This window comes from Fundulus heteroclitus, chromosome 5 (assembly GCF_011125445.2).
Source record: "Fundulus heteroclitus isolate FHET01 chromosome 5, MU-UCD_Fhet_4.1, whole genome shotgun sequence".
Classification (NCBI taxonomy): Eukaryota; Metazoa; Chordata; class Actinopteri; order Cyprinodontiformes; family Fundulidae; genus Fundulus; species Fundulus heteroclitus.
Window position 1 is genome coordinate 27,106,035 of NC_046365.1, and position 26,206 is coordinate 27,132,240.

A 26,206-nucleotide genomic window follows, 5' to 3' on the forward strand; every position below is an offset into this window, starting at 1 on the left:
TTCTGTGGTATAACTTAATTAATGAAAATATAGTCATTTAATGTCTCATATACTTCTTGAATGGACTCGTTACACACAGAATGAAATATTTCAAGAGCTTATTTCTGTGAAGTCTTAAAGATTAAGGCTTATGGCTATCAAAAATTTAAAAAATTATCTTAACCTTAACAGAAAACTTGAATATCACCTGTGCAAACAAGAACAATTTTTGCTACAGACGTGTCGATACTGACATGATGGCTGAATTGACTGCAGGATGTTACTGATACTCTCCACAATGAGATTAAGCCACAAGTGATCACTGCTAAGAAATGCTGACTGTTCACAGTGTTGTATCCCAGTATTGATGAAAGGTTGAGTGAGAGTAGAAAAGTGCAGTAGGAAAAAGGTGTACAAAGAACGGATAAAAGATAGTTCTCACACGCATTATGTAACCAGGGAGATGGGCGACAACTGTAACATCATGTTAAGCCCCCCTAAACCAGAGACAATGTCAGAAGCATCTTCCCTGGACTGGAAGAAGGATTGGACTGATGGTCTGTGGTCCCTGGAAGAAGGATTGGACTGATGGTCAGTGGTCCAGAGTCCTCTTTTTCGATGAAAGTGCATTTGGCATTTCATTTGGAAGCTCCCGCTGTCAGGAGGCACAGAGTCCGATTTATTCCAGATGTGCTATGAAGTTTACCTGCCAGTGATTACTCGAGCTGCCATGTCATCCGCTGGGGTTGGTCCACCGTGTTTCATCAAATTCAGTGCAGGTGTCCGCCAGGAAATGTTAGAGCAGTCCATGCTGACAAGATTCATTCAGATGCTGATTTTATTGCCCAGGGCTACGCTCACACTGCAGGGAAATGCGACCCATATCTGTCTTTTTCGCACCTATTCCGATCTTTTCACTCCCCCAAAAAAATCTGATTTGTGCCACTTCCATATGTGGTACTAATTCCGATACGTATCGGATATTTTTTCAAAGCATCCACAGTCTGAAAAGTCATGTCGCATTTATCTTTAATGTCACTCTCCTGTCTCTTGATACACATCCAAACACAGCAGCAGCAGCTAGCGCTCCATAAAAGACCAGTAATAGCTGTGCTGCTTTCTTTTTTACCTCACGTAGTCTTGCCGTGATGTGGTCTTAATATCGTCGGCTTTCTAATAATAACAAGGAGAGATGCCGGCTGGTATCCGCATTTTTTTTTTCCTTTTCAAGTTTTTTTTTTTTTAAAAACAAACTTTACTTAACACTTCTAGAAACAATTACGTTCACCATTTCTTCTGCAAACCGTGTGCTGCTCTGTAACGTCACTTTCTGTTATCTGCACATGCAGTATGACAGCGGTCGCACTTAATAATAATATGAACGACCACCTCAAAAAAATCAGATTTCAGCAAAAAATCGGAACTGAGCATCAGGACCTGCAGTGTGAACGTAGCCTAGCAGGACTCACCTCCCACCCACTTTGCCAAAACTACCAATACCTGCTTTAATGGTCATGGTGTTACTCCACTTGATTGGCCAGCTGACTCACCTGACCCACGTTCAATTAAATTCAATTTTATTTTATTTATATGGCGCCAATTCATTAAGCATGTCATCTCAAGGCACATCCCGTAGAGTCTGTGGGGACTTCTGAAGAGGAACAGGAGAGACACCAGAGCCAACAATGCGGATGAGCTGAAAACTGCTAATTAAAGAAACCTCAACAGAAACAAAGGCTGATCTCCTCCATGCAGAAATGTATGCAAACCTATACATACCTCTTTGTGATTGAATCTGTTAATTATATTAGGCTCCCCTTTTTAAGCAAACTGCTGATTTAGATCGTTTATTGTGGTGTACCCGTACATGAAATTGGTCAGCGTAAGAAAAACGTTACCTGGCACAGTTCCCCTCATGTGCATGGTTTGCGGAAATTTTCAGCTCATTGTTTTGGTTTTACAGGCCTTCAATTTACTATTCCAAAGCTCTCCTAATACTTTTATTCAAGGTAATTATTACTTGTCAGCTACTAAAATCCAGCTATTTCCTTCAGCGCTTCTTGAAGATCCAACCCTGTCAGAATGGACATTAGTCTGGGAAATTGAATGCCAAACAAAGCTTGTATTTAGAGTCAACTGTGTGCCAACATTTGCTGACGACTTTGTCATGAAGGTTTAAAATGCTGTTAACTTGTAATTGTCACAACTTGCCCACAACGTAATGGTCGGGAGTGATCACTTTCCACAAGCAGCCAGTTCAAAGCACCCTGTTAGCATGAACCAGTCAGAACTCTCCAGTAGAAACCATAAACAGAGATTATCTCGTCGGGTCTGGAGCGACAAGTTCTCATTGCAAACTTTTTCAGTTTCAGTCGGCACAATTGTATCTAAAACACTCTCACTCAGCAACAAAAACTGCAAACAAACAAAAAAAAAGGGCACCCCTGTCGACATCCGCAACCAACCAGCTGCCAAGGCGACCTCACTTAGGGACCGAGGAATGTCTGGCTTGCGTTCAGAACCAGCAGTGATCTGGGACCGTATGTGTCCCGACACGGTTGGGCTGCTCTCCTTTTTTACAAAAAAAAAAAAAACACACCCACAAGAAGCATAAAACCCGAGGCCCGGCTCTGTCGGTGGTACATTAATGGAGCTTTCTCATGGGGTTACTGGGTAGACGAGGGGGCAGAGAACAGGGGAAGTTAACGAGTTAGACGTGTTTCTGTGCACGCATGCAGCTCTGCTGGGAGCATGTCATAAAATAAAGACATGAATATTTCATGTTACCCCACTAGAGGTGTTAGCGCATAAAAAAAAACTGTCTTGACCTACTTTCTTGTTTAATCACAAATTTCCTGAGATTGTGCGTAGATTTCTCATCTCTGTTTTTTCTGTTTCATACAGTTTAAACAGGGCTTTTCTAGCTGTTGTTTTCCAGAGAATTGTTTTTTTACTTTTTTTTATTCAAAAGATTTCATATATTACTGTGATTTTAGGCAGTGTGGAAAAGTTAAAACGAGGACATCTTGTTTAGTAAGCCTCTGATTGGTCAATTCACAACATTTGTATTCATTGCAGGCATCCCCGTGACAGTATTTTAAGGCAAGGCAAGTTTATTTATATAGCACTTTTCTGTCACAAGACGAATTTTAGATGCCAAAGCGTCCCCGTGTGACACCATGGGAAAGGGAAAAGAAATCAGCAAATATATCAGGAAGATAAATGTGGCCCTCAATAGGTCTATTTAAATTTTGGACACAATATCCAGATGCCTGACGGAGCCACGTTCCTCTGTTGTATGCAAGTGTGTCCAAATCCTCTGACCAAAGAGCAGCGCAAATAAGCAATATCCAACCTATAAAAATAATTTGACAGCGGTGTTAAAGTATTCTCGTTGCTCCTGCCAAGGTTGAAGCAAAAATATCATGAAGCTCAACATTTTAACTCTATGAGACAAACTTTGGAGCAAGTCCCCTCTCTCTATCACACAAACACATATAATCCTGGTGCAGGCAGAGACAAGCTGTGCTGAAAGAAGCAATGCCTTATTTTTACCATTTTATTTTAAATATTAATGTTGCATACAAGAGTGCGGGGGGCAGATTATGGTGTAAAGCTTGTGGAAGGAAACTAAATCTCTAACCCTAGTCATACAACTTAATGGCGAATATCAAATACTAAGGAAATATGTGTATACTTCTGATTTTAAAGAAAGTATGTTTTCTTAATAGATGTCTCTAATTATTTCATCATTTAGCAGTTTCCAGTCCCCAGCAGACTTCTCAGTGCATCTTTACTAATTATTATGACCAGTTAAAGGTATGAAATGTGGTATCATAGTTTGTCACTTTTCTGTTTTGTCTTCTCTCTTCTATTCAGTCTCCATCCGCAAGTTGTTAACTATGACTCAATTGTAGGGTTTTATTATACACCACTTTGTACCAGAAGTCAAATATATATATCTGATAGCTGGGAATACTTATGATGAAATGTTTTTATTGCCATTCATCACTTTGTCATACTTAAGTACTCTCAAATGGGCAGCAAAGAACCTTTTTTTTTTGTAGTTGGGGCGTTTCCAGATCATAGCCTGGAATTTTAATGGGTAGGTGGAGGCCCGGCTGGTGAAAACCTGCATGAATGTTTAGCCAAATTTAGGCCACATTAATACAGCAGCAGAAACAACGTGCTTTCTTCTTGAGATTGTGTCTATAGACCAGGAAATGGGTGAAAAACATCTCAGTTGCAGAAAAAAGAACAAAGCAAGATGGAAATTAGGATTTTACTGAAAAAGGGTTTCTCTTAATGGCAGCCGGTTGTGTAGCACCTTTCAACCGCGGTTCTGTGAACGCATCTTTTTCCAAGAGAGATTTAAAAAATTTATTTATGAGCAGGCAGGAGCTTACCTGGAGCCCGGAGCTTTGTTTAAAGAATCTGAAAGGAAGTTAATCAAAAACAGTGATATATATATATATATATATATATATATATATATATATATATATATATATATATATATATATATATATATATATATATATATATATATATATATATATATATATATAGTAAAGTAATAATGAATTTCAGGACCATAACTTCTCCTTGAAGATGGTTATAGGGCCCAACCTTTGAAAAATGTGCATAATTGTAGGTAAGCTTATCCCTAATAGTCCTTTTTGAACAAATACAGCCAAATAATTTTTATCCATGGCTTTCTGTTTCCCTGGGGTAAAAACATGACATGAGCGATAGGCTTAAAGAGTGGCATCATAGGGTCACCGGGTCTCCGTTGCCACTATTAGAACATCTGTCCACATGTCACAAATGTAAAAGTGTGAAGTTTTCTCAACTTTGTTGGGACTTTAATGGGAACTGTTTGCTTTGGTCAGATAAAACTAAGATTTTGCTTTTTGTGAAAAAAAAAAAAAAAAAACCCTCGAGTGGTTCGTGTGAAGCAGAAAATGAAAATCATTACCTCATTCCCACTTTTACTTAGGAAAAAAGCTGTTATGCTGTGAGCATGTTTCATTACTGAAGGCTGCTGGAGCCTTGTTAGTGCGTTACATAACCAATCAACTGGATAAGGACCAAAAAGGTTCCACCAGATCAACAACTAAAGGGTTCACTAGACACAAATTCATCCTTTCATCATCGCTGTCTCACTGATCAGGCCTAAATCCAATAGAAAAGGGAGCGTAAGGAAGGACCCTTGATGATTAAGAGAGATTGTGGGAACAACATTGGGAAGTGTTGCGAAACAGTTATTTCTAAATATAGGATGCCCCCCACTGAATAAAATACATTTATTCAGTGGGGGGCAGATTTTCCAAGTTGAGGGATTATGCTACTGCAATAAGAAAGAAATATTCTTTAGCCTTTTTATAAATGTTTGTTAGAGGTACCAAACAGGGTGAAGGGGACCGTATGTCCAGGGATACTGTATCTTCAAACAAATCCAGATATATGTTTCCTTTTAAAATGGTGGTCCAGATAAGCTGTTGATGTGATTGGAAAACATTTTTTAATTTTTATTTAAAAACAGTGATTTAGAAACGCTCGTAATGAAAGAAATAGACGTTTGTTCTTTTGTGTGAGGAGAAACCAAATCCATGCATCTCAAACTCACAGGTTGACAGAGTTTACCTGGACGGTATGTATTTGACTAGCGGTCCATCTCGGTAATCCTCTGCGTTAGTCCCAGCTTTAATGACATTAGCAGGTAAACAAAGGCTGGTGCACCTCCCTGAAAGTCACATAGAGACTACCTGGACTTACCTGATGCGGTGTTTTATGCAGTTACCTCTGCGGCTTCGGGCTCCAGGTTGACCTATTCATGTCAAGCTTTCATATTTCGTCACAAGTCTCATAACTGCTCTTTAAACGTTTCACATTTAACAACAAATTGCAGAAAAATTTACCTGAAACCTAAAATCACTGCACTGCGTGTTCCTTTTGCGCAGCTGTGTTTTGTTTTTGCGTTTTTTACAGAAGGCACTGTTAGCATGCAGCAGAGTATCTGGTGTCCCAGAAAGATAGCTCTGGGCTGAACATGAGGATTAGCCACACACACACACACACACACACACACACACACACACACACACACACACACACACACACACACACACACATACCAGGAAGCCAGGCACTACGTAGAAGAGTGAGATAACTGGACAACCAATCCCGACACATCTTGTTGTCGTCCAGCCAATCCTGATTCTTTAAAGGAGGAGTCAGATTGACACCCATGGAGGATTTCTAATCTATGATTAACACATCTTCCTCAATCGTTGCTGCTCCTGTTGACATGGCTTCTTTCTGGTCGTCCCTACTTTACTCTGTCATCTGGCTGTTTGCAGTGACCTGCGCTTCACCAACCTGTCCATTTATCCTTCTTGCATTTCCACTAGTACGACTATCTCTGCCAATAAGCTTTTCTTCATTTCATTTTTGAAAGCACATTATAGGCCCGTATAAAAAATGTTATGCCCTAATACCGGCCTCATTCAAATCAAGTATTTGCAAATAAGTCCCACATGAAAGGTAATACAGTGAAACCTCATTCCAACAAGCAACTTTTTATTTAAACATTTGTATGTTTACATAAGAGCTGCACAGAGGTAGCACTGTTGCATTGCAGCAAGAAGGTCCTGTGTTCAAACCTGGGTTCTTTCTGGGTACTCTGGCTTCCTCCCACAATCCAAGAACATGGCTGTTAATTGGTCTCTCTAAAGTACCCTACTTAGGGTGTGGCCTTGGATGGACCCACAACCTGGCCAGGGTGTGGGTATAGAAAACGGATTGAATGGTTGAACAAGTGTTCCTATTAACAACAAACGAAGTTACAATAACTTGTTCCAACCTTCTATTCACACCTCCATAAAAAAATCACAGCACTTAAAATCCTAGTCATTTCCAGTATAATAGTACAATAGTGTGCAGAAGCATGACTAGAAGCATTGCGTGGTAAAATTGAAATGAAATAATAAATAACAAACTCAGTAACTATTGTTTCTGTGTGCCACGTACCCGTTTGAAAAGATGTACCCATAAGCTGGCCCAACACCCACAACGTTAGGCAGCACCGCCACCCCATGCATCACCGCCTATAGAAGAGCTGGCAGCACGCTTTATTCAGGCTTGCAATTAAAAAGAAATCAGCTCATAGACACAGACCTCTGCCTGTGCTGTGCTTGTGTGGTAAGAAAGATACGATTTATTTCAGGGTTCCTGCATGAAAAGTCTGGAAAAGTATAAAAAATGTGTTTAAACTTTTTCCAAGTCTAGAAATGAACTTTTTTTCATTTTCATTTTTTTACAGGGAAAAAATATATAATAATGTCTATAATTTTATGTTGTTTTTTTTTTTTGCATTGTTTTGGTTTTAAACAGTCTTTAACTGATTTGACACATAGCACCTTGCTTTGATATTTTACCCATCAGCAATTTGGATTCTTATGTATAGAATGAATGGACAGTCATTCAAAAATATAGAAACTTCAATTTCACGGCTTCTTGGACTTTAGACAAGTTTAAATTCAGGTGGAACTGGATCCTGTAGTCTTTAAACCAAGTGTGGGTAAAGTTAGGTGTGGGCGATAAAGACTTTAACTTTGATCATGATACGTTGGGGTATTATTATGATAATGATAAAAGGGATGACATAAGACTATTTATAGCTTCTTGCAGTCTTTTTAAGTCACTGATGGCTGTGACTGCATGTCACATTACTTATAGCCCCAGAAACAAATGCTGTGATTAAAAAAAATATTTTAGAACATATATTATATAAAAAAAAGTTCAAAATAGGCTACATCAGGACACTAGCTACATAAAGTAGTGTACATAATTTTTAATCACTAAACCCCACCCAATAACTACAATTAATTATTTTTTATTTATTGATATTCATTACTGCTCGCAAGGAACCAAAATGCGAAGAAAAAAAATTGGTTTAACTTACAATGCTGGCAGTTTTTGGGGTTTTCAGAAACGGCTAATTTGAATTTATCGTTTTCATGATAAAGACAAATTCTTATCATAAGAACATTTTCTGCATAGCGATAAAACCATCGTGCCCACTCCTGGTTACAATGCAGAACAAATAATTGAAAGTGTTATTTTTTTAGCTGTTACAAATGAAATGAAGGTACAAATGTTCTTAAAGCAAAAGAAAACATAGTTTAAAGAACTTGTATTTATTAAAGAATACTACAGCCGTTATTTGGCAACTTCAGTCGTTCCAGATTGCGTCATAGAGCTGGTCTGAGGTAAAAAAGTTGTAAAATGGAGCCATGCCACACTTCAAAAATCAGAGCATCAGTTTCAGCATGGTGTTGTTTAGTGGAGCCTACAAATAAGGATATTAGTAATAGTAATAGTAATATAATCTTTATTGTCATTGAAACATACATTACAACGAAATTTGTTTCCTGCTTTTAACCCATCACCCTTGGGGAGCAGTGGGCTGCCATGTGCGGCGCCCGGGGAGCAATCTGGGCTTAAGGGTCTTGCTCAGGGACCCAGAGTGCAGGCGCTGGGGATTGAACCGGGTACTTGCAACCTTCTCTGAGTGCAAGCGCGCTGCTCTAACCACTAGGCCAACACTCCCCATACACCGAGACGCAGCTCGGTAGGCAATTTGGGGTTAAGTGCCTTGCTCAGGGGCACATCGACATGTGGCAAGGGGAAGCTGGAATCGAACACACAACAGTCTGATTGCCAGACGACTACTCAATCCATCAAGCCACAGTGCCTCAAAAACTGTGGCTTAATTAATGAGTCCAATTATTAATGAAACAGTTAATTTTTATTTTGTACTCAAAGGTCTAAAATTTAAAAACTTCTGGAGGAATGGGGAAATGCAGAAATTTAAAGTATGTGAAAGTGGGGAGTTGGGAAATGAAAAAATGTGCAATTCTCATTTCTTCACCAGCTTCTCTAAAAAAAAAGCAATAGATAACCCAGTTTGAGTGACGCATCAGTATTTTAACACAGATTTGTGATCTCACGACTTTTGCTGAGCTCGTCTCTCTTTTTATCTCCCAAGGCTTTCAAAGAGGAGCTGGAGTGCCTGATCCAGGAGCAGCAGCGAAAGGGGAACAACCCGACCGGCCTGCTGGCCCTCCGGCAGATCGCCGACTTCTTCATGGCCAGCTCAGTGGCCGGCTTCAACGCCTCCCCTCTCAGTAAGTGCTTGTTGCGCCGCGGCTCGTTACCCAGGGGACCCAGACCCAAGGCTTCACAAGAACAAGCTGTTGTTGCCCAGAGAGCATCCACTTTGGAGCGGCCCTCAGAATACAAAAAGAAAAAAATGTCACGGCACCAGTATCCATATCCAAACACGGGCTCGTGCGCTCGAGGGCATTAATGCTCTTAGACGGCCCAACTCCAGACTCCGGAAGAGCTGGGAATACTTGCCCGGGGTTTTGATCCTCCGTGAGATCTGTCCAAGCGTCCACATGTGAAGTCTGCTTCCAATCAGAGCCCAGGAATGCACGACTAATGCAGAATTAGACGTCAAAGGCAATGTAGCAGTTCATTTCAGATCCTCCTTAACAGATACTCAGACTGACGGCCGGGGAGGAGGGGGCTTGGGGTTGAATAACATCACAGAGTGATTTAGGGGTTCTTGTGTGGAGCCAGATGGGTCAGATGGATCAGTAGATAAAAATCCAGATGTTTTTTTTTTTCCTGAGTGAAGTTCGCTTTTCTTACTGAAAACCGCCTCGTCTGCACAAACAGCACTTTCTAACCCGCCTTTTCTTTTGTTACTGCCGTCCTCCAGGTCTGGGGATGGTGACGCCCATCAACGACCTGTACGGGGTGGAGTCCTCCTCTATGGTGAAGGGCGAGAAGCTGACGCGCTGTAAGCTGGCCAGCCTCTACAGGCTGGTGGACCTGTTCAGCTGGGCCCACCTCGCCAACTCCTACATCACAGTAAGACGGAAGAAAACGCCGCTGTGCCTGGCACATTTGGTGGAGCTGTGTAGAAAAGCCTTGAAGTAAATTCAGTTAATACAGTTAAGCTGTAATTTCTATGCGTGTAATCAGTGGGGCAAGAAATCCATGTTAAAAAAAAACACACATATGTTTAACAAAAATTGCTGTTGTTAATATTTGTGAACACTTGGAGTAATGCTCGTCCTTTTTGCCGGTATCTCAGCGCTCTGTCCCGTAACCTTTCATGAAGCTCCTTGGATCGTTGGCCATTCCTCTTTGCACAGTGTCTCTAGATCATCTAGACTCCCTTCACAAGGCTGATTTTATTGATCCTTTTATTTAACCGGGACAATCTACATTAATTAACATTGCTGCAAATGCACCAGAATTAGTCAATAGGCCATTTTTTCCTCCATTGATAAGATATGTCTCACTAAAAACTATACTATATCTGCACATTTGAACATTTGCCATCAGACTGTTGAACTGCTGAAGCCACAAATGGACTGTATACCACATTCGTAAATTACACAGTTCTTAATAATACTCACCTGTACATTGTGAATCGCACGCTGTCTATTTCCCCTGCGTTTTTTACATTGTTTACACAAATCACCGCTGCACCTTATCCTGTAATTTACTGTAATTTACTGCAATTTACTGTGATTTTTCAAGCTGTGTGCAAACGGAATTTCGTTCTGTACGCACTGTCATACAAAATGACAATAAAGTTGTCTAAGTTTAAGTCTAAAAAAAACAAATAGAAAAACAAGTTTAAAAAAGACTTAACTATGCTGATTGTGTATATAAATTCTGTTTTTAAATCTTTTCTTAAAACATATTATTTCGCCTTGGCTTTTCACTCAGTTTGAGAAGTTAGTTTTTCTATTTTAATTACATATTTTCTATTTTATCTAATTTTATTTTTATCTAGTTTTATGTATGTGATGTTTTGTTGGTCATAGTTTTATTATAATTCTGCTTGCTATAGCTGGTAAAGGTGTTTCGGCATTATATTATTATATTGTTCCCCACCCGACCCATCAAGAGTGGGGTTTTTTTTCTTGATGAACACCTTAACATTTCTCTCAGTTGTCGAAATCAGACGTTTCCAGCAAAGTTTGTTCTAGTTGAACAAACTACATATTTTTATTTGTGATGGTAGGAAAGGAGTGGGATCATGGGAATTATATTTTTACCGTTTTCCTGCAGCTCTAGGGTTGGACTTGGCTTATTAACGGCTCGCTTGCTGTCGTTCACGGACGCCGTCATCTTTTTGTAATACCACCAATACTTTGCGATATTTAGTAGTGAGGAAATTATGTTTTTTTATTGCACAGGTGCCAGCCTATTATAATCCAACGCTGGCATTCACCGAGCTCCTGACCCAAATGTTTGTAGAAGCAGACTCTACGTCTTGGTGCTTGTCATTATACACATGTGACCATGGGAGGGGATGATTTGTAGGGGTGAGTGATTATATTGGAGCATCTAATATGCATCAGAAGTTCCTAGAAACTCTGATCAACTCAAAGAAGTGTGGTAACATTTTTCAAAATGCCCTCCATTGCATTTAATAAGATTTATAGAGAAGCCAGTAATGGTCGTTAACAACAATTGTTTCTGAAGATGAGATTTTCTTTCCCAACTGAATAGAAGTAATGAAATTAGGGGCTGAATTTATTTTAAATATTTTAAAACTGTTAGTCTACCGCAATGAAAAATTTAGTTTTTAGTCATAGTCTACTCATTTTTACCAAGGATGTGAGTAAGTGTTGCTGGCACTGTGTATACACACTGAGCTAATAGACTTAGTGAGTCATGGGTTAACATGTACAAATATTAAAAAAAAAAAAAAAACGCTAAAAATATAAATGTAGGGCACATTACCGAAAATTGTAAATCATGCTAAAACCCCAATATGTTTTTTTTAATGCTGGTACCAAATTGACTGAAAAAAAAATCTGTAGACAGCGAATACCTTAATAATGTCCAAATTAAAACGAATGCAGCGCTCTTTCAGCTCTTAGCAACCAGCCATTGACTGCAGAGCAGCTTTTAGGAAATAGCATACAGAGAGAAGCTTCCCAATGAGTGTCTTATCGTTGGCTCCTGATTTTATGTTAGGATTTTAGAGAAGTTTAAATGTATTATTCTTTTGTTTAAAAAGAACATAGGAAAATGTAACCTTTCTCCTTTTCCCATTAGGTGAGAGTGAGTAAAGAACAAGAGCACATACTCATCATCCCCAGAGGTCTGTCGTTCGCTGAAGCCTCTGCATCCAACCTGGTAAGAAACTTGGCCAAAATGAGTCTGGTGTTAAAATGTTACTGCATCATCTGCTCTGGAGTTGTTACTGTTGGTGTCCTGGTGATGTTTTTTCACTTCCTTAACTTTATTTAATTCTGCAAACGTGTGACATGTCATTTGACTCTTTCATTCGCAGAAGATTTCCTCTGTGTCTGTCTGTATTTGTCCGGTCCAGAGTCCCTGGCGGCTCTCATGTTGACAGTAGTGAGACCGTAGCTTGTATTTTGTCTGTCAGCAGATAGAAACAGGAAGTTTGGATCTGTATAGTTTCGGTTCAAAGAAGGCACGGCGCCCATGTTTTATCTCAGACATCTGAGTAAATACAGTCAGGTGTTTAATGACCAGCTTTATCTTATTCTTGTTCTGTTTTTCTTTGACTAGTAGGCTTAATATATGCGTTCAGTCTTTTATTTGAGTTTCTTCACTTGGAAAAGAGGCAGTATTGCTGTTTTCTTAGTAATATGGGTCTGTGTACTGTTGCCCTCACACTTTATCTCTATTTTCTCTGTCTAACCTGAAGGACGGGTTGGCACACAGGGATTATAATCTTTGTTGATGTTTTTTTTTTCTGCAGTGCTGGACAGTGAACCTTTTTAGTGGCTGAGAAAGATAAAAACTTTTTTTTTTTTTTTTAGAAAATATACGGTCTGCACAAATATGGAATTTGATTTCAGTATTTCACGTCTTGATAAGTAAGAAAAAGGACGCAAGTAAGGAAAACATTTGTATTTCTAGACTTTATCCCGTCAATTTCTTTCTCGTCTCCAACTCAAATCCTCGAGGCTCGGGGCCCCGCAGCTTTTAGACGTGCCCCTTGCCCTACACACCTGAATCAAATGACTAACCTTTCTTTCTGGCATGCAGGAAAGCGCTGCAGAGCTCTGCTAATGAGCTGATACTTGAGTCAGGTGTGATGAAGCAGAGACACATCTAAACGTTGCAGGACAACTGTGCTCAGGGACTGGAGAATTAAACTACTGGTCTAAATGTTGTGTCCTTTATTCTCTTTCTTCCTGGTGTTCTTCCTCCATCCCTCCTGGTTGTCTTTCCCCAGTTTCTATATATAAAGCCTGTCCTCTGCAGATATACATGTGGAAAAAAAAATAAAGAACAATTTTAGAAAGTTGTGAGGGAAAAACACCAATATGTTTTGCAGTGAAATGGCAACTTGGGCTACGTTCACACTGCAGCCTGAAGTGACCCAATTCCGATTTTTTTGCCCATATGCGACCTGGATCTGATCTTTTTATGACAGTCTGAACAACACAGATCGGATTTTTTCAAATGCGACCCAGGCCACTTGGATATGTGGTCCTGAATCCGATACGTATCTGATCTTTTCAAATGCGACCTGTGTCTGTACGGCCGGGTCGCATTAATCTGACCTGTACGTCACTGATACTCGACAAACGTCACTATTTTGCGTCCTGCTATGCAGAAGCGGGAAGAAAGACGACACCCATAGCGGACTAAAATGAGAAGAGCAGTCAATGGAGAGAAAGCTCCGGTTAGAAAATAAATTATTGACCGCAAAATGCGCGGCAGCATTATAATCCATGTTTACTTCTGCAAACACTGAGGACGCTTGCTACGTGTGACGTCATCGCGTCCTCTACTGCGCATGCGGGACACTTAGGTTGAACACATTCAGTTCACACATCACATACAAGTCGCATATATTTGGAAATGGGAACGACCGCACAAAAAAATCCGATTTCACAAAAAAATCGGAATTGAGCATTAAGACCTGCAGTGTGAACGTAGCCTTAGTGTAAACTGCACAACATGTCGGATCTCTCACAGCATCAGTCTGTGCGTTATTGCAATTGCAGAACACCAACTACTAGCCACATGGACAAAAGTAATCGAAATAAAGGGCCGATCAGAATAAAAATGCGTCATGTAAACAAGCCAATTGGAATATTGTGATCGAATTAAACTCAATGGGAATGAAATTGTATTCTGAATGACATGGGTGGTTTATGCCGATTGATAATCCGACATGCATGTAAACACGTGTCAGGATCAAGTTATTCTGGATGTGGCAAACTGACCCGAGGGCTCATGTGCGCCCGACGTAAACGTGACGTATTTCCGCGTTGGAGAGTGGCGGAAATACGACGGCAAGCAAAGCTGTCGGGGCTCCCGATACAACCTTTCTGTTCAAAACATTAAAAGAGCTCAAAATTGTTAATTTATTTCAGTAACATTTTAACCATAATTAGAACCTCGTCCAGCCTGGGCGCTCAGAAGACAAACAAACTCGTACACTACTGCTTTGTTAGCTATTTTTGCTGTTCAGCAAAGACGAATGTTCTTCTTCTGTGGTTTATTTCAGGGAACTTTGATAACTGCCTATGTCACAGCATCTATTCTGAATAAAGCCAGGTGCATATACACGCAGATTATGAGTGGATTAAATGACTGTGTACCCACATAAGCGGTATAATCCGTTTTTTTTTTATTGTTTTTTTTTATCCAAATACATTTCAATCCGATCATGAAATTTTTTGCTTGTACTCAGCTATTGAATAAGTTCAGGCTCGGCGTATTGGTGATATATTTGATCCGTTGGTGGGACTCTAAATGCTCTTATTGCCCACAGCTGATGTAACTCCTCAGAGTGGTGGGGAGATTGTATAAAAGACAGAAGTGGTAAGAAAAGGAGAGCTAATTGTTATCACCTTCATCATCATCGCAATTTTCAGGAATATCATCGGACTGAATTATTTTCCTGACATCCTGCAGCACTACTAGGAACCCTGACTTTTTAGAGAAAAACATTTAAAGAGATGGGATCACATCAGTTCATCTTTTTTAGATTTGTGTATAAAAGCCCCATTCATCTTTATTTAGTTAAGCAGTAATGTTTTCATGAGAGGGAAGCCGACGTATATGTAAAGCTTGGTCAAAATAACAAAGCGGAGGCTCTGTCAGACGTGTTATTCTTTCTGGTTACTTTTTTCAGCCTCTCTCTCTTACACTGCTGTCGTTATTTGTTTTTTTTCTAATCTCCTCAACCCCCTTCCTTTCTTTCTCCTCTTTCAGTCTGTTTTGATGCATTGAGGTCTCTAGTTACATGGTTGAGTAGGAGAAGCACGGAGGCTGATTAAGGGGAAGTCATCCGGAATAAAGACTTGGGAGGTTGCATCAGGGTCAGATGGGTGTAGCGTCAGAGAGAAGGCTGCAGGCCTGTGAACTTTGCTCAGTTTCTGTCCAACTCGGCCGAGGGTTCAGACAGAAGAGAAGATTATTGTGTTTTTAAGTTGTAATTTAGTCCACTGCTCTGAATTTAGTCGTTAGTTGACTTTGATTTTTCGACAGAATCTTATGTGTCATGTATCCTACCATAATCTGTTGCAAACGAGGTGTCCGCTCAGCATTAGCGAGCTAGAACTTGTTTACAGCGCTTTTAATGAGATGCAAAATAAGTTGTGATGTGACCAAGGTTTGCTGGAGCTGGATGCGGCATGTAGTAAACTGGTGAAGCCTCTACCTTCACCTCTTGCCACACACTGCCGGTCAGCTAGCTGATTCAAAGGCCCCAGCACTTTTTCCATGCTTAGAAAGACACCGTCTGCTCCTTGGAAATATTTCCATTAGCTAAAAACATAGACGGTCATTGGGGGAAAACTAAACTTTTATCATTTCCAGGGACTGCAGATTAGAAACAGAGTTTTGTCTAACTCTGGTTTATTTGCAGCAGTGCTAATAATGTACAACGTCCCTGTTAGATAAACCTATTCTATTCTATTTAGTGCTATGAAGATACAAATTTGAAGCTTGTTTCAGTCAATCTATTTACAATTTTTTTAGGGCTGGGCAAGTTAACGCGTTAATTTCGCGTTAATTCATTAGACTATTAACGGCGATATTTATTCTATCGCGCATTAACGCATGTTTCTCACATGCTTTCAGTCAGTGTCAGTCAACACGCGCGCTGACTGCAGCGCGCTGTGTCACGGCAGCATTCTCCCCCTCCCCTCTCGTACATGGCTCAGCGGCGCCAGCCAATCAGCACGCAGGCTCAGCCTGGCCCGCCCACTCAGCTCTCACACAAACTTAACACACAAACAGCTGAGAGAGACCGCAGCAGCGGAAAAACATGAACAGGGGAATTAGCACGTTTGGCTTTATTTTAATACCGTAAATGAAATCAAGCTGTATGTTTTGTAAAAAGCCGGTTAATTTCAGTGGAAACACAACAAATTTATCTAAGCACGTGAAAAAACATGAGCAAGAAATCGTCGAGCCACAGAAACGGAGAGAGGAGACGAAACTTCTCTCATTGCCCCGACAGACCCACAGACGTCTCTGACTGAGGCGTTTCAGTCCTCCAGGGAACATCCAGGTAGATCAGTGTTCATCTTCAGCAGCAGTTCATGTTACCTTTCAAAGTAGATATTATCTATCATATGTTACTGGAGCCCACACAGAAAATGTAATAAAGACCTTGAAAGAACCGAGTACAACCGAGTATATTAAAAAGTGTTATTTAAGATAAGATAACAATAGCTAATCCTTTTTTATCCCACGACGGGGAAATTTATAGGATTAAAGCAACAGGCAGGTGCACACAACACAGACAAAATTACATAAGGATTGAAATATATAAGAGGTGGATTAGCGAAAAAAAACACTGAACCTAACATTATTATTATTCAATAATAGTCAACAGTTTCATGATACATCAAGCTTAGGGACTGGCTAATATACAGCAGGTCAAAAAAGGCCATATTTTGGCTGCAGTGCTTGCTGTTCTCTTATGAAGAAAAGATCAGCTAGTGCACTAAATTCAACAGATTGGTTGAAAATATCCAGTATAAAATAAGATAAGTGCTACAAATGTTACAACACTTTTGTTCATATGGCAGCAGAACATTAAAATAAAAATGCTCCTTACACTTCTTTTGAATTCATTCTTGGAGTTTGCGCATACAATGCGATTAATCATGATTAATCGGGCAAATTATGCGATTAATCGCGATTAAAAATTTGAATCGTTGCCCAGCCCTAAATTTTTTTTTAAGTAAATCAATTGATCAAAATTACACATTCTTTCTAAAAAAAAAAACTATTTAATTTTGCTTTATTGCTGGAAACCTTTACATTTATTGCATATCAAAAAAAGGAATATTAGCCAAGACGTCTGCTATAAAGTATCATCCAAATGTATAAAGTGCATCTCCAGCATAATGGAAACAGATAAAAGAAGCCATTATTATTTATGTATTTTAAAAATAAAACAACATTTGCAGTCAGTGTGTCAAATATGAAGAAATAACACTGGGAATAAACAGCAAATGGGTTGCGGTTCAGCCATTGGTGCAACTCCCAAGGAAAAAGAAACGGAATAACAATAAATACATGCTTTATATTTAACATTAGTGAACTATTACATAGATATTTGAAGTAGTAATAATTGTTTGTTTTTGTTTTGAATAATAGCAAATAGATCATATTGTGCATTTTTCTGTTAAATATTAATGGGAATGTAGTAAGAAGCATAAGTGTATTCTTATTTAAGGTTATCATACCATGAAAATCTTATTCCATGTCTTCTTTAACATGAAGCTCTTCCATTTATCTGTGCTTAAATGTTTTAAACTCGAGGATTTCATGATCCGGTGTGGCCTCTCTGCTCTCAGCCGCGTCACGCTTCAGGTTCTTTGTGAAATGTCCAGTGTCATGTTTTCTTTTAGAAGTGGAGCATTTCTTCCTGTTTATGACTGGCAGGACGCCATTTAAAACACGTGACAGAGCAAACTGATGTTTTAACAACTGTGATGTAACCAAATCAATGAGCCTGCCAGCTCTGTGTGTCTTTGTTGGGATTGATATGAAGTTATTTACGTTTGACCGGTGCCGTTCGCCTCCGTCTGGGTGGGTGGAAGATCGATAAAACGTCCTGTGGTGAAACATCCGCATAGAAGTGGAAAGGTTGAGCATCACTCAGGGCATATTCCGGGATTTAGTGGCTGGTTGACCCAACGGTTGTCTCTGATTTTCTGGACTGGCGTGGATTTTAGTGCTGCTTGGGTACTCTGTACACGTGGATTTCTTTCACCTGATTAGCAGTTTAGGGAAAAACTTAGAAATGAAAAAGAAGACCCCCGAGGATGAAGGTTTTTTTTAATTTCATAAGGTTTTGACAGCGGAAAACAACCTTCAATAAACTGAAAATGAAACGCCTTACTTTAGGCCCGGGTTTTGTGGCGTCTCGGCTCTTGGTGATGCACGTTGTGATGTTATCAGTTGCTGGTCATCCCTAACCTGACTCTAGCAAGATGTATTTCGCTCCGCCTAGCTTCACTCATCCATCTGGGACCTCTCCATAGGAATTGCCTTTTTTGAAGCCTGGGCCTTATCAAAAATCCTTGCATATGATTGGATAAGCCACTTGTCTGTCATCTTCAACCACTCACACCGAAGCTAGCCCGTGACGCTGATGAGAGCGACGCAGGGGAAAAAAAAGTTGTGTTTTTTTTATGTGTTTGCGGCTCTAGTGGCACGCGTTTTATTGACAGTGAGCTGACAGGAAGAGGGGGGAAGACAGGCGGCAAAGCGCCGCGGGTCGGAGTCGATCCCGGTTCGACTGCGTCGAGGACTAAAGGCCTCCTAACATGGTTTGTGCTAACCGCTAACCGCTCCGCCACGGGAGCGCCCCGGAAAACAAAACTTGCCAAATCCGGTTGGGAGAAGGGCGAAAACATCGTTTCCACCAACAAAAGCCTTCAGAGCCGTTCTCTGATGTTCTTTTAATGAAACAATATTAGGTAGATTGGACAACACGGAAGAAATAGCAGCATCAATGTTAACGCTTGCTTCCTCGATGCGAGCCGCCATTGTTGTCTGAATCAAAACAGTCTCACGTCACGGTCGCTTCTCCACTACGTCACATCTATGAAACTCCAGCCCTGCGTCCTGATTGGCTAGACAATAAAATTGGTTGGAGAAATCCCTCTCTATGGAAGAGGTCCCAGATGTATGTGAGTGGAGCTAGGCGGAGCGATATCAATCTGGCTAGGGTCAGGTTGTCATCCCACCATTTTTATAAATTAAAGGTTGAAATTGAGTCTGCTGTTTCTTAAATCCCACTGATTAAGTGGGATCCTCTCTGCTCTTTGCTTGAAAGGGGGAGACGGCCGTCCTGTGTTTATCCCTCTTGGGCTCCTTGGCTCTGGGGGTCCTTTCAGACATCTGGGGTTCTGGTTCCCCTGGAGTCTGCCTCGGCGTTCTGTGGGGTGACATTTGGCCCCTCACAACCACTATTGAGCATTTTTGTTATGAATAAACCTTACATACACAAGTGCACTCTCACAAACACCTACAGATGCTTGGATCCAGGTGCTTACAGAGTCACTTCTATACAGAAAAACCTTATCATTAGCTTTGGCTGTCACTTTATACAGTCACTGAGATTTAGAAAAGATTAGATTTGGAAGCAAGAGAAGGCACTAGCTAATTTTTTTTTTAGTAGAATGTGTATTTTTGGTGCCGTTTATGCAATATTTCTGAGTTTTGGGTGTTCATTTTAAAAGGAATTGAAGAATTTGATGCCTGCTGCTTTTTGGTACGTCCTCTGTGCCGCCGCACCGCCCTATGTTGGACTGAGCGTCATGCGTTCACATCTGGCCGGATGATGAATGGCTTCTCCTTCAGTGTTGGACTTGGTGCAAGGAAGGGGGGAAAAAAAGGCCTGGCCGGCTCTGGATTGTATCATAGAAACATGTGGCTGCAGTGATGCACGGCGTCTGCGGGGAAAGTAGGGTTTCCAGTTTGTTATTCTGTTCTACTTTCGACAGCTTAAAAACCTGCAGCCAGTTCCGCTGTTGCTCCTCCCTCAGGTTTAGATGTTTGCTCGTCCGTCTTCATTGTGACTCACTTCCTCCAGGTCTCACCGCTCCATCTTTCCTGTTAAATATCCTCCGGGAGGTAATGTAATAACTACTACGTAATTGACTGATAATGAAGTTGTCCGTATAAAGGACATCGTGTCCATTCCCTGACTGTATTAGTTTTCCTGGTGGTGTTCCAGTGTCTTTCCTCTAGAGGAGCAGATAATGAAATTTCTGTCGTCACGCTCTTTAATTTTGACTTATGTCAGAGAGTTGGTTTAATACCTTTGTTAAAGGGGATGGATCCGGTTTTGTATCTGTTGTATTTCATTTTACTTCACCTTGCCTACATTTACTGCCTTAGCCTCTCTGCTTTCCTCTCAGGAGAGCTGTCTAGATGTTTAAGTAGCCGCCATCCCCCCCTCAAACCAGAACCGGCAAAACTTTGTAGTAAAATATTCAGAAAAGGACTAACGCCGAAGCAGAGACATTCTGATTTGTCCAAAACACTGATTTGGGACATTTGGGGCATATACTAATGGTCTATTATTACAATGAATGTGTTCAACTCAACCCACTGAACAATGTTTGTAATGCAGCAGAATCTAATTTTCTTGACCGCAACAGATTTTTTCTGAGCAATCATGCTTAACGAGGAGGTTAAGAAAGCTATAATATTGTTCAGAAAATTTGTCCCCTATTAAAAAAAGGCTTTATTTGTTTTTAAACATGTTTCTGACTCGACACAAACCTAAACTGTGACTCTGAACATCTGTCTTTTAATAATAAAGGCGATAACAAACAGTTTTTTGTATGTCTCTTTGGGATATCGGCATATAAATTGTCTCACACTCATGAGACGTTGTTTTTTGGGATTTATTTTAACTGCAAACTAGGTGCTTTGTTTTATTTAGATTGCAAACTGTTATTTTGGACAATATTTTTCATAAATATGGAAATTACTCACTCAGTTTGCCTTATTCTGCTAAGAAAAAAGTTGTTTTCTTTGCCAAAGCATGTCATTCTTTTCTTTAAAACTAATAATAGGAATGAATTTAAATTGAAAACTTAACTTTAGTATTAAATGCTATCTTTTTTTCCAGCATTGACATGAGTTTGATTGGGTCTGTAGATTGAAAGCATCAACGCTTCCCGTGCCAGGCTCATGCTGCAATGTATACCCTCTGTTTTAATATGACTCTGTGATTTGTTTCTGTTCATTTTGTTGAATTTTTTCTGTAAAAAAAAAAAAAAAAGGTTCATCTCCTGTTTCATAAACCCATTGCTTGTCTCATATCATACATATCATATTCTCACATATGTAAAAATGATTACTGTTTCATATGCTCTTTATGCTGGCCTTCCCCACACCAGCCAGGGAGCTGCAGCAGCCAATATATTCTCTCCTTTCCAGCGATCATCATTGGAAGATATTTAGATAGTTGGAGAAACCCCAGACTTATTAGATCAACCCTGTGGTATGCCTCGCCTTTAATACAGCACATTAAAATTGGCCCTGATTAATGAAATTTTGTCCTATAAAAAACGATTCAGTGCCTTTCCTAAAAACACAGACAGTAGAAGAACAACCCAGCTGGGATTCTCAATCAATGATCCCAGTAGCAGTCATTTAAAAAATTGCCTGGATGGGGACCCAGGTCTGATACCTGGGACTGAATCGGAACATCCCCCGCCTAATAAAGCCAAAATCAGCTGACCGTCTGGTTGTCCCCGTCCTCTCAGGTGAAGGTGAACATCATCGGGGACGTGATCGAGCAGGGCTCCACCAACCTGCGGATCGACTCGGCGGGTTTCAGCCCACATGCCGCCATCTACTCCATGCGCCCGGACATCCGCTGCGTCATCCACGTGCACACTCCGGCCACGGCGGCTGTAAGTACACCAGGCTGTCTTTAGCCGCACCTCCTTGTCGCTGGTCTCTGTTAAACTGAGCACGCAAAGCTCACTTTGAAGAGACACCGTGAGGAATTAGACGATTGCATGTACATCACAAACATAAAGATTAGACCAAAAGACAGTCATTTTTGGCTAAAAATGAATATGAAGACAAAATGCACCGTTTATAGCAGGGGTGGCAAACATATGGCCCGCGGGCCGGATGCGGCCCGCCGAAAAATTTAGTTTGGCCCGGTGGCTAAATGCATTATCATTATTAAAAAAAAAAAATGTGGCAATAAGAATTGCTGTCTTAATGCCAAAAAGAGCTCATCAGATTTGACTTTAACAAGTGAAGCTGAACTGCTTTTGCCATAGTGCTCCGCTTGATTTATGAATGTGAATAGTTTAATTATGATTCATGCGGGGAATATCTCAAACAATATGGACACTATAATGGGAAAGTAGGAAAGGAAAGGAAGAACAAGAAGAAAAAAGAAAAGGTGAAACAAAGAGGAGATAAAAGGAAGAGAATGATAAAACAATTATTGAAAAAAAACATGTACTTCGTTTAATTGAAAATCTGCAGTTCCTATATTGTCCACGAGGGGCGCTGTGTTTTAATTAGCAGATTAAGCTTCAGGTGTGGAAAAATTTTAATCATTTTTAAATTTTTATCTGTTTGATGTATTTTGTCATGCAGGACAGTGTTTTTAAGTTCCAAAAAACGTGAATAAATGTTTTTCAACATTGTACAATCACTGTGATCAGTTCTTATGCATAATGCACAATTAAATTTTTACCTGAGTAAAAGTATTGTTGAAATTGCACATACTTTTCTTAAAAACGCTGAGGTTATTCATAATACATTGTGTGAAAGTGAAATTCATTTAATATAAAAAACAACAACAAGTCCACATTTACTAGTTCTGTTTAATCTTGCAATGAGTTTACTCATGTGGCCCTCTTAAGATCAGATTAAGCTGTATGCGGCCCCTAAACCAAAATGAGTTTGACAACCCTGGTTTATAGGATCTCAAGAATATTTCAAATGGTTGAGATGCATGAAGCAAATCTAATACACCTTACAAATCATCCTCTCTCTCTCCTCGCTTTATCCCGATTTAGGTGTCCTCTATGAAGTGCGGCATCCTACCCATCTCCCAGGAGGCGCTGATCCTGGGAGACGTCGCCTACTACAACTACCAGGGCAGCCTGGATGACCAGGAGGAGCGCAGAGAGCTGCAGAAAGCCCTCGGCCCGACAGCAAAGGTGGGAGGACCAGAGAAACCCTTTGCGATGAGTTGTTGTTAAATCGTTCAGTCCGACCATTTATCTCAAGTGGTTTTAAAAATATCTGAGGCAGAGGAAGCTCTGTACCTGGGCCTTGGAGTTAAGAAAATAAAGAGGCAGTTATCAGGGTGGGGTGTATTTGAAATAGGAAGCAGTGGCGCATCCTGTGGGAGTATCTGCTGCGTTTGGGTTAATTTGTCATTTCTGTGTTTCTGACCTGCAGAAACACGTTTGACCTAAAGCTGTTCTTTATGGTTTCTGTGTGCGCCGCAGATCCTGGTGCTGAGAAACCACGGCGTGGTCGCTCTCGGGGAGACCGTCGAAGAGGCCTTTCACTACATCTACAATGCCCAGTACGCCTGCGAAATCCAGGTACAATCGGACCCGGAGCCTGCAGCAGATTCCCAGCTCCCCCTTAGCCTCCGTCTGCATTCAGCCTAACGGCAGGACAGCAGCTTCCCCGCTAAACCTAATCTCCCACCTGCGGCTTCCATATTGGCCCCGGTCAGACTGTTTCAAAAAGACTCGGCGCACTCATAATCTGTTGCTATGTGGTTGGCAAAGCACAGTCCTGTAATTAAACTTTTAAGGGTTTGATTGAGGGAGGGAGAGTCTGATGTGTTTTATCACGTTATGACACGTTGCAGCCACAAACTTTAATCTGTTTTATCGCTTCATTTATGTGATATAATAACACAAAGTAGTGGGTAACGCTTCAATGCAAGGAAAACGACGCATGGTTGTCATCAAAACAATTAAAATTTGGTTAAAATGGTTAACATTTGGGCTGGACGATATAGAAACACATTCAAAACATATATTTTAAGTGCAGCCTTGGCCATTTAATGCTGTTCTTTAGCGACTAATTTTTCAGATAAAACCACACAAACACTGAAATCAAAATCAACCAACTTTTTACCAAAACTGCAAGTTTTTACAAAAAAAAAACAAAAAAAAACACATGCTCTTCGAAGAGGGCGGAGCTTGGGTCTGCGTTTGTGATTGGTTGAGAAGATGTAACGACTGTAATATTAACCTACATGGCTAGAATGCAAAAGGAAGGAAATCTGTTCTTCAATTGACCTTTTTATTGACCCTTTTTTTCTATCTACACGTCTATGGATTAATACATATTGTTATTGAATTATCGTCCAGCCCTAGTTAAAATGCAACAAAATGTGGAAATGTTGGAGGTGTATGAATACCATTGCAAGGCTGTGTAGCTGAAGAAATTCCACCTAGGTGGAAATTGAACAGAAAATGCTGACTTATATTAAATGTCATGCTCCACACACATATATATATATATATATATATATATATATATATATATATATATATATATATATATGGGGGGGGTTGCTAGTAAACACTGGATTTGGCGCTGACAGCCTGCCCCTCCTCCCCTTTTCCTGTAATGCAGCCCACCAAATCTCCCAAATGACTCTCACTCTGTCAAGCAAAAGAAAAACATTAATCCATCTTGCAAAGCCCAGCTTAAATTCTACAAATAAATCCCCTGGGATGTGTTCGCTGTACGTCGAGCTCTGCGTCTCAGCTGCTTTGCTGTTGGGTTCTGTGGCATCTCACCTTTAGTTTTTGCTCAGTCGCTCCATCCCTTTGTGCAGAAATAAGCTGAGCTGCAGTTTAAACGTACGTCCTAGAGTCACAGATGTGACGCGCAGCAACAGAAGCTCTTACTCTCCTCTTTCTGTCCAAAACGTCCGGGTTTTTTAGGTGAATGCCATCTCGTGTGCTGGGGGAGTGGACAACCTCATAGTGCTGGACCCGGAGAAGTACAAGTCTCGGGTGTTTGCAGTGGCCACGGCGGCGGCCGTCAACATGGCCGGCCAGTACAAGTGGAAGATCGGAGAGCTGGAGTTTGAGTCTCTGATGAGGATGCTGGATAATCTGGTGAGTCTATGCACTTGTTTGGCATCAGGCATGAGATTAAAGCTCTGCATCGCCCGCCACATTCGTCGGCCTCTCTGGTAAAGGTGTTTCAAGCTTTACTTCGTTTTAATCAAGAGAGAATTTCCCACAGGGCGACAGCATCTCTGCTGCCAGCAAGTCTTGGTTAGGATGAGTGGTAAAAATTCTACGTAGGCACCAAAAATACAAATATGAATATTTACTATAATAAAAAACAAAAAATTATCAAGTGGTGCAGTTGGTAGCACCGTTGCCTTGCAGCAAGGAGGACCTGGTTTCAGACTCCAGCCCTGGGTCTTTCTGCATGGAGCTTGCATGTTCTCCCTGTGCATGCGTGGGTTCTCTCCGGGTACTCCGGCTTCCTCCCACAGTCCAAAGGCAAGACTGTTTGGTTAGCTGGCCTCTCCAAATTGCCCTGAGATGTGTGTGCATGGTTGTTTATCTTGTGTGTCTCTGTGTTGCACCGTGATGGAACTGGCAACCTGTCCAGACTGTACCCCGCCCAACAATCGCTGGAGATAGGCATCAGCAACCTGCACAGATATGTGGATATAGACGATGGACGGACTTAAAAACAAAAGATGGATGCCTATTCCATCCAATCAAATAAACATGTAAATAAAAGCTGTGACAGAGTCCTGCTAAAGCTGTTTAAAGTTACTAAGTAATGGTAATTTTACAAATGAAAATCTGACAAATATGTATTCAGCCCCCTTCAGACTGTAATTAAATAAATCCAAAGCAACCACTTACCTTCAGAAGTCACCTAATTAGTTAACAGAGTCAAGATGTGTGTAATTTAATCTGACTAGAACTCATAGCTGTTCTGGACAAACCGCAACATTAAGCCCATAAAACACGTGACGTAGATCAGGGGTCAAGTTGTGGACAGATTTTAAAAAAGGGTTCGGTACAAAAAAAAAATATCCCAAGATGTGAAAATCTCACAAAGGACACAAGCCTGGCCAGCCAGACTGGCTTACACAGGACATAAATCAGTCTGGCTCCGAACT

The 26,206-nt window shown here is 40.6% G+C and overlaps 1 protein-coding gene across 4 annotated transcripts in view; it reads left to right on the plus strand.

Annotated features, from left to right (window-relative positions):
• Positions 1-26,206, plus strand: part of add3a (adducin 3 (gamma) a) — a 56,805-nt gene that overhangs the window by 13,907 nt on the left and 16,692 nt on the right. For all 4 annotated transcript variants that reach the window (XM_021318744.2, XM_021318745.2, XM_012866959.3 and 1 more), the window contains exons 2-8: positions 9,032-9,170; positions 9,770-9,921; positions 12,133-12,213; positions 21,816-21,965; positions 23,097-23,240; positions 23,535-23,633; positions 24,999-25,175. In XM_021318744.2, coding sequence (XP_021174419.2) covers positions 9,032-9,170; positions 9,770-9,921; positions 12,133-12,213; positions 21,816-21,965; positions 23,097-23,240; positions 23,535-23,633; positions 24,999-25,175 — 942 coding nt within the window. The remainder of the gene's footprint in view (positions 1-9,031; positions 9,171-9,769; positions 9,922-12,132; positions 12,214-21,815; positions 21,966-23,096; positions 23,241-23,534; positions 23,634-24,998; positions 25,176-26,206) is intronic.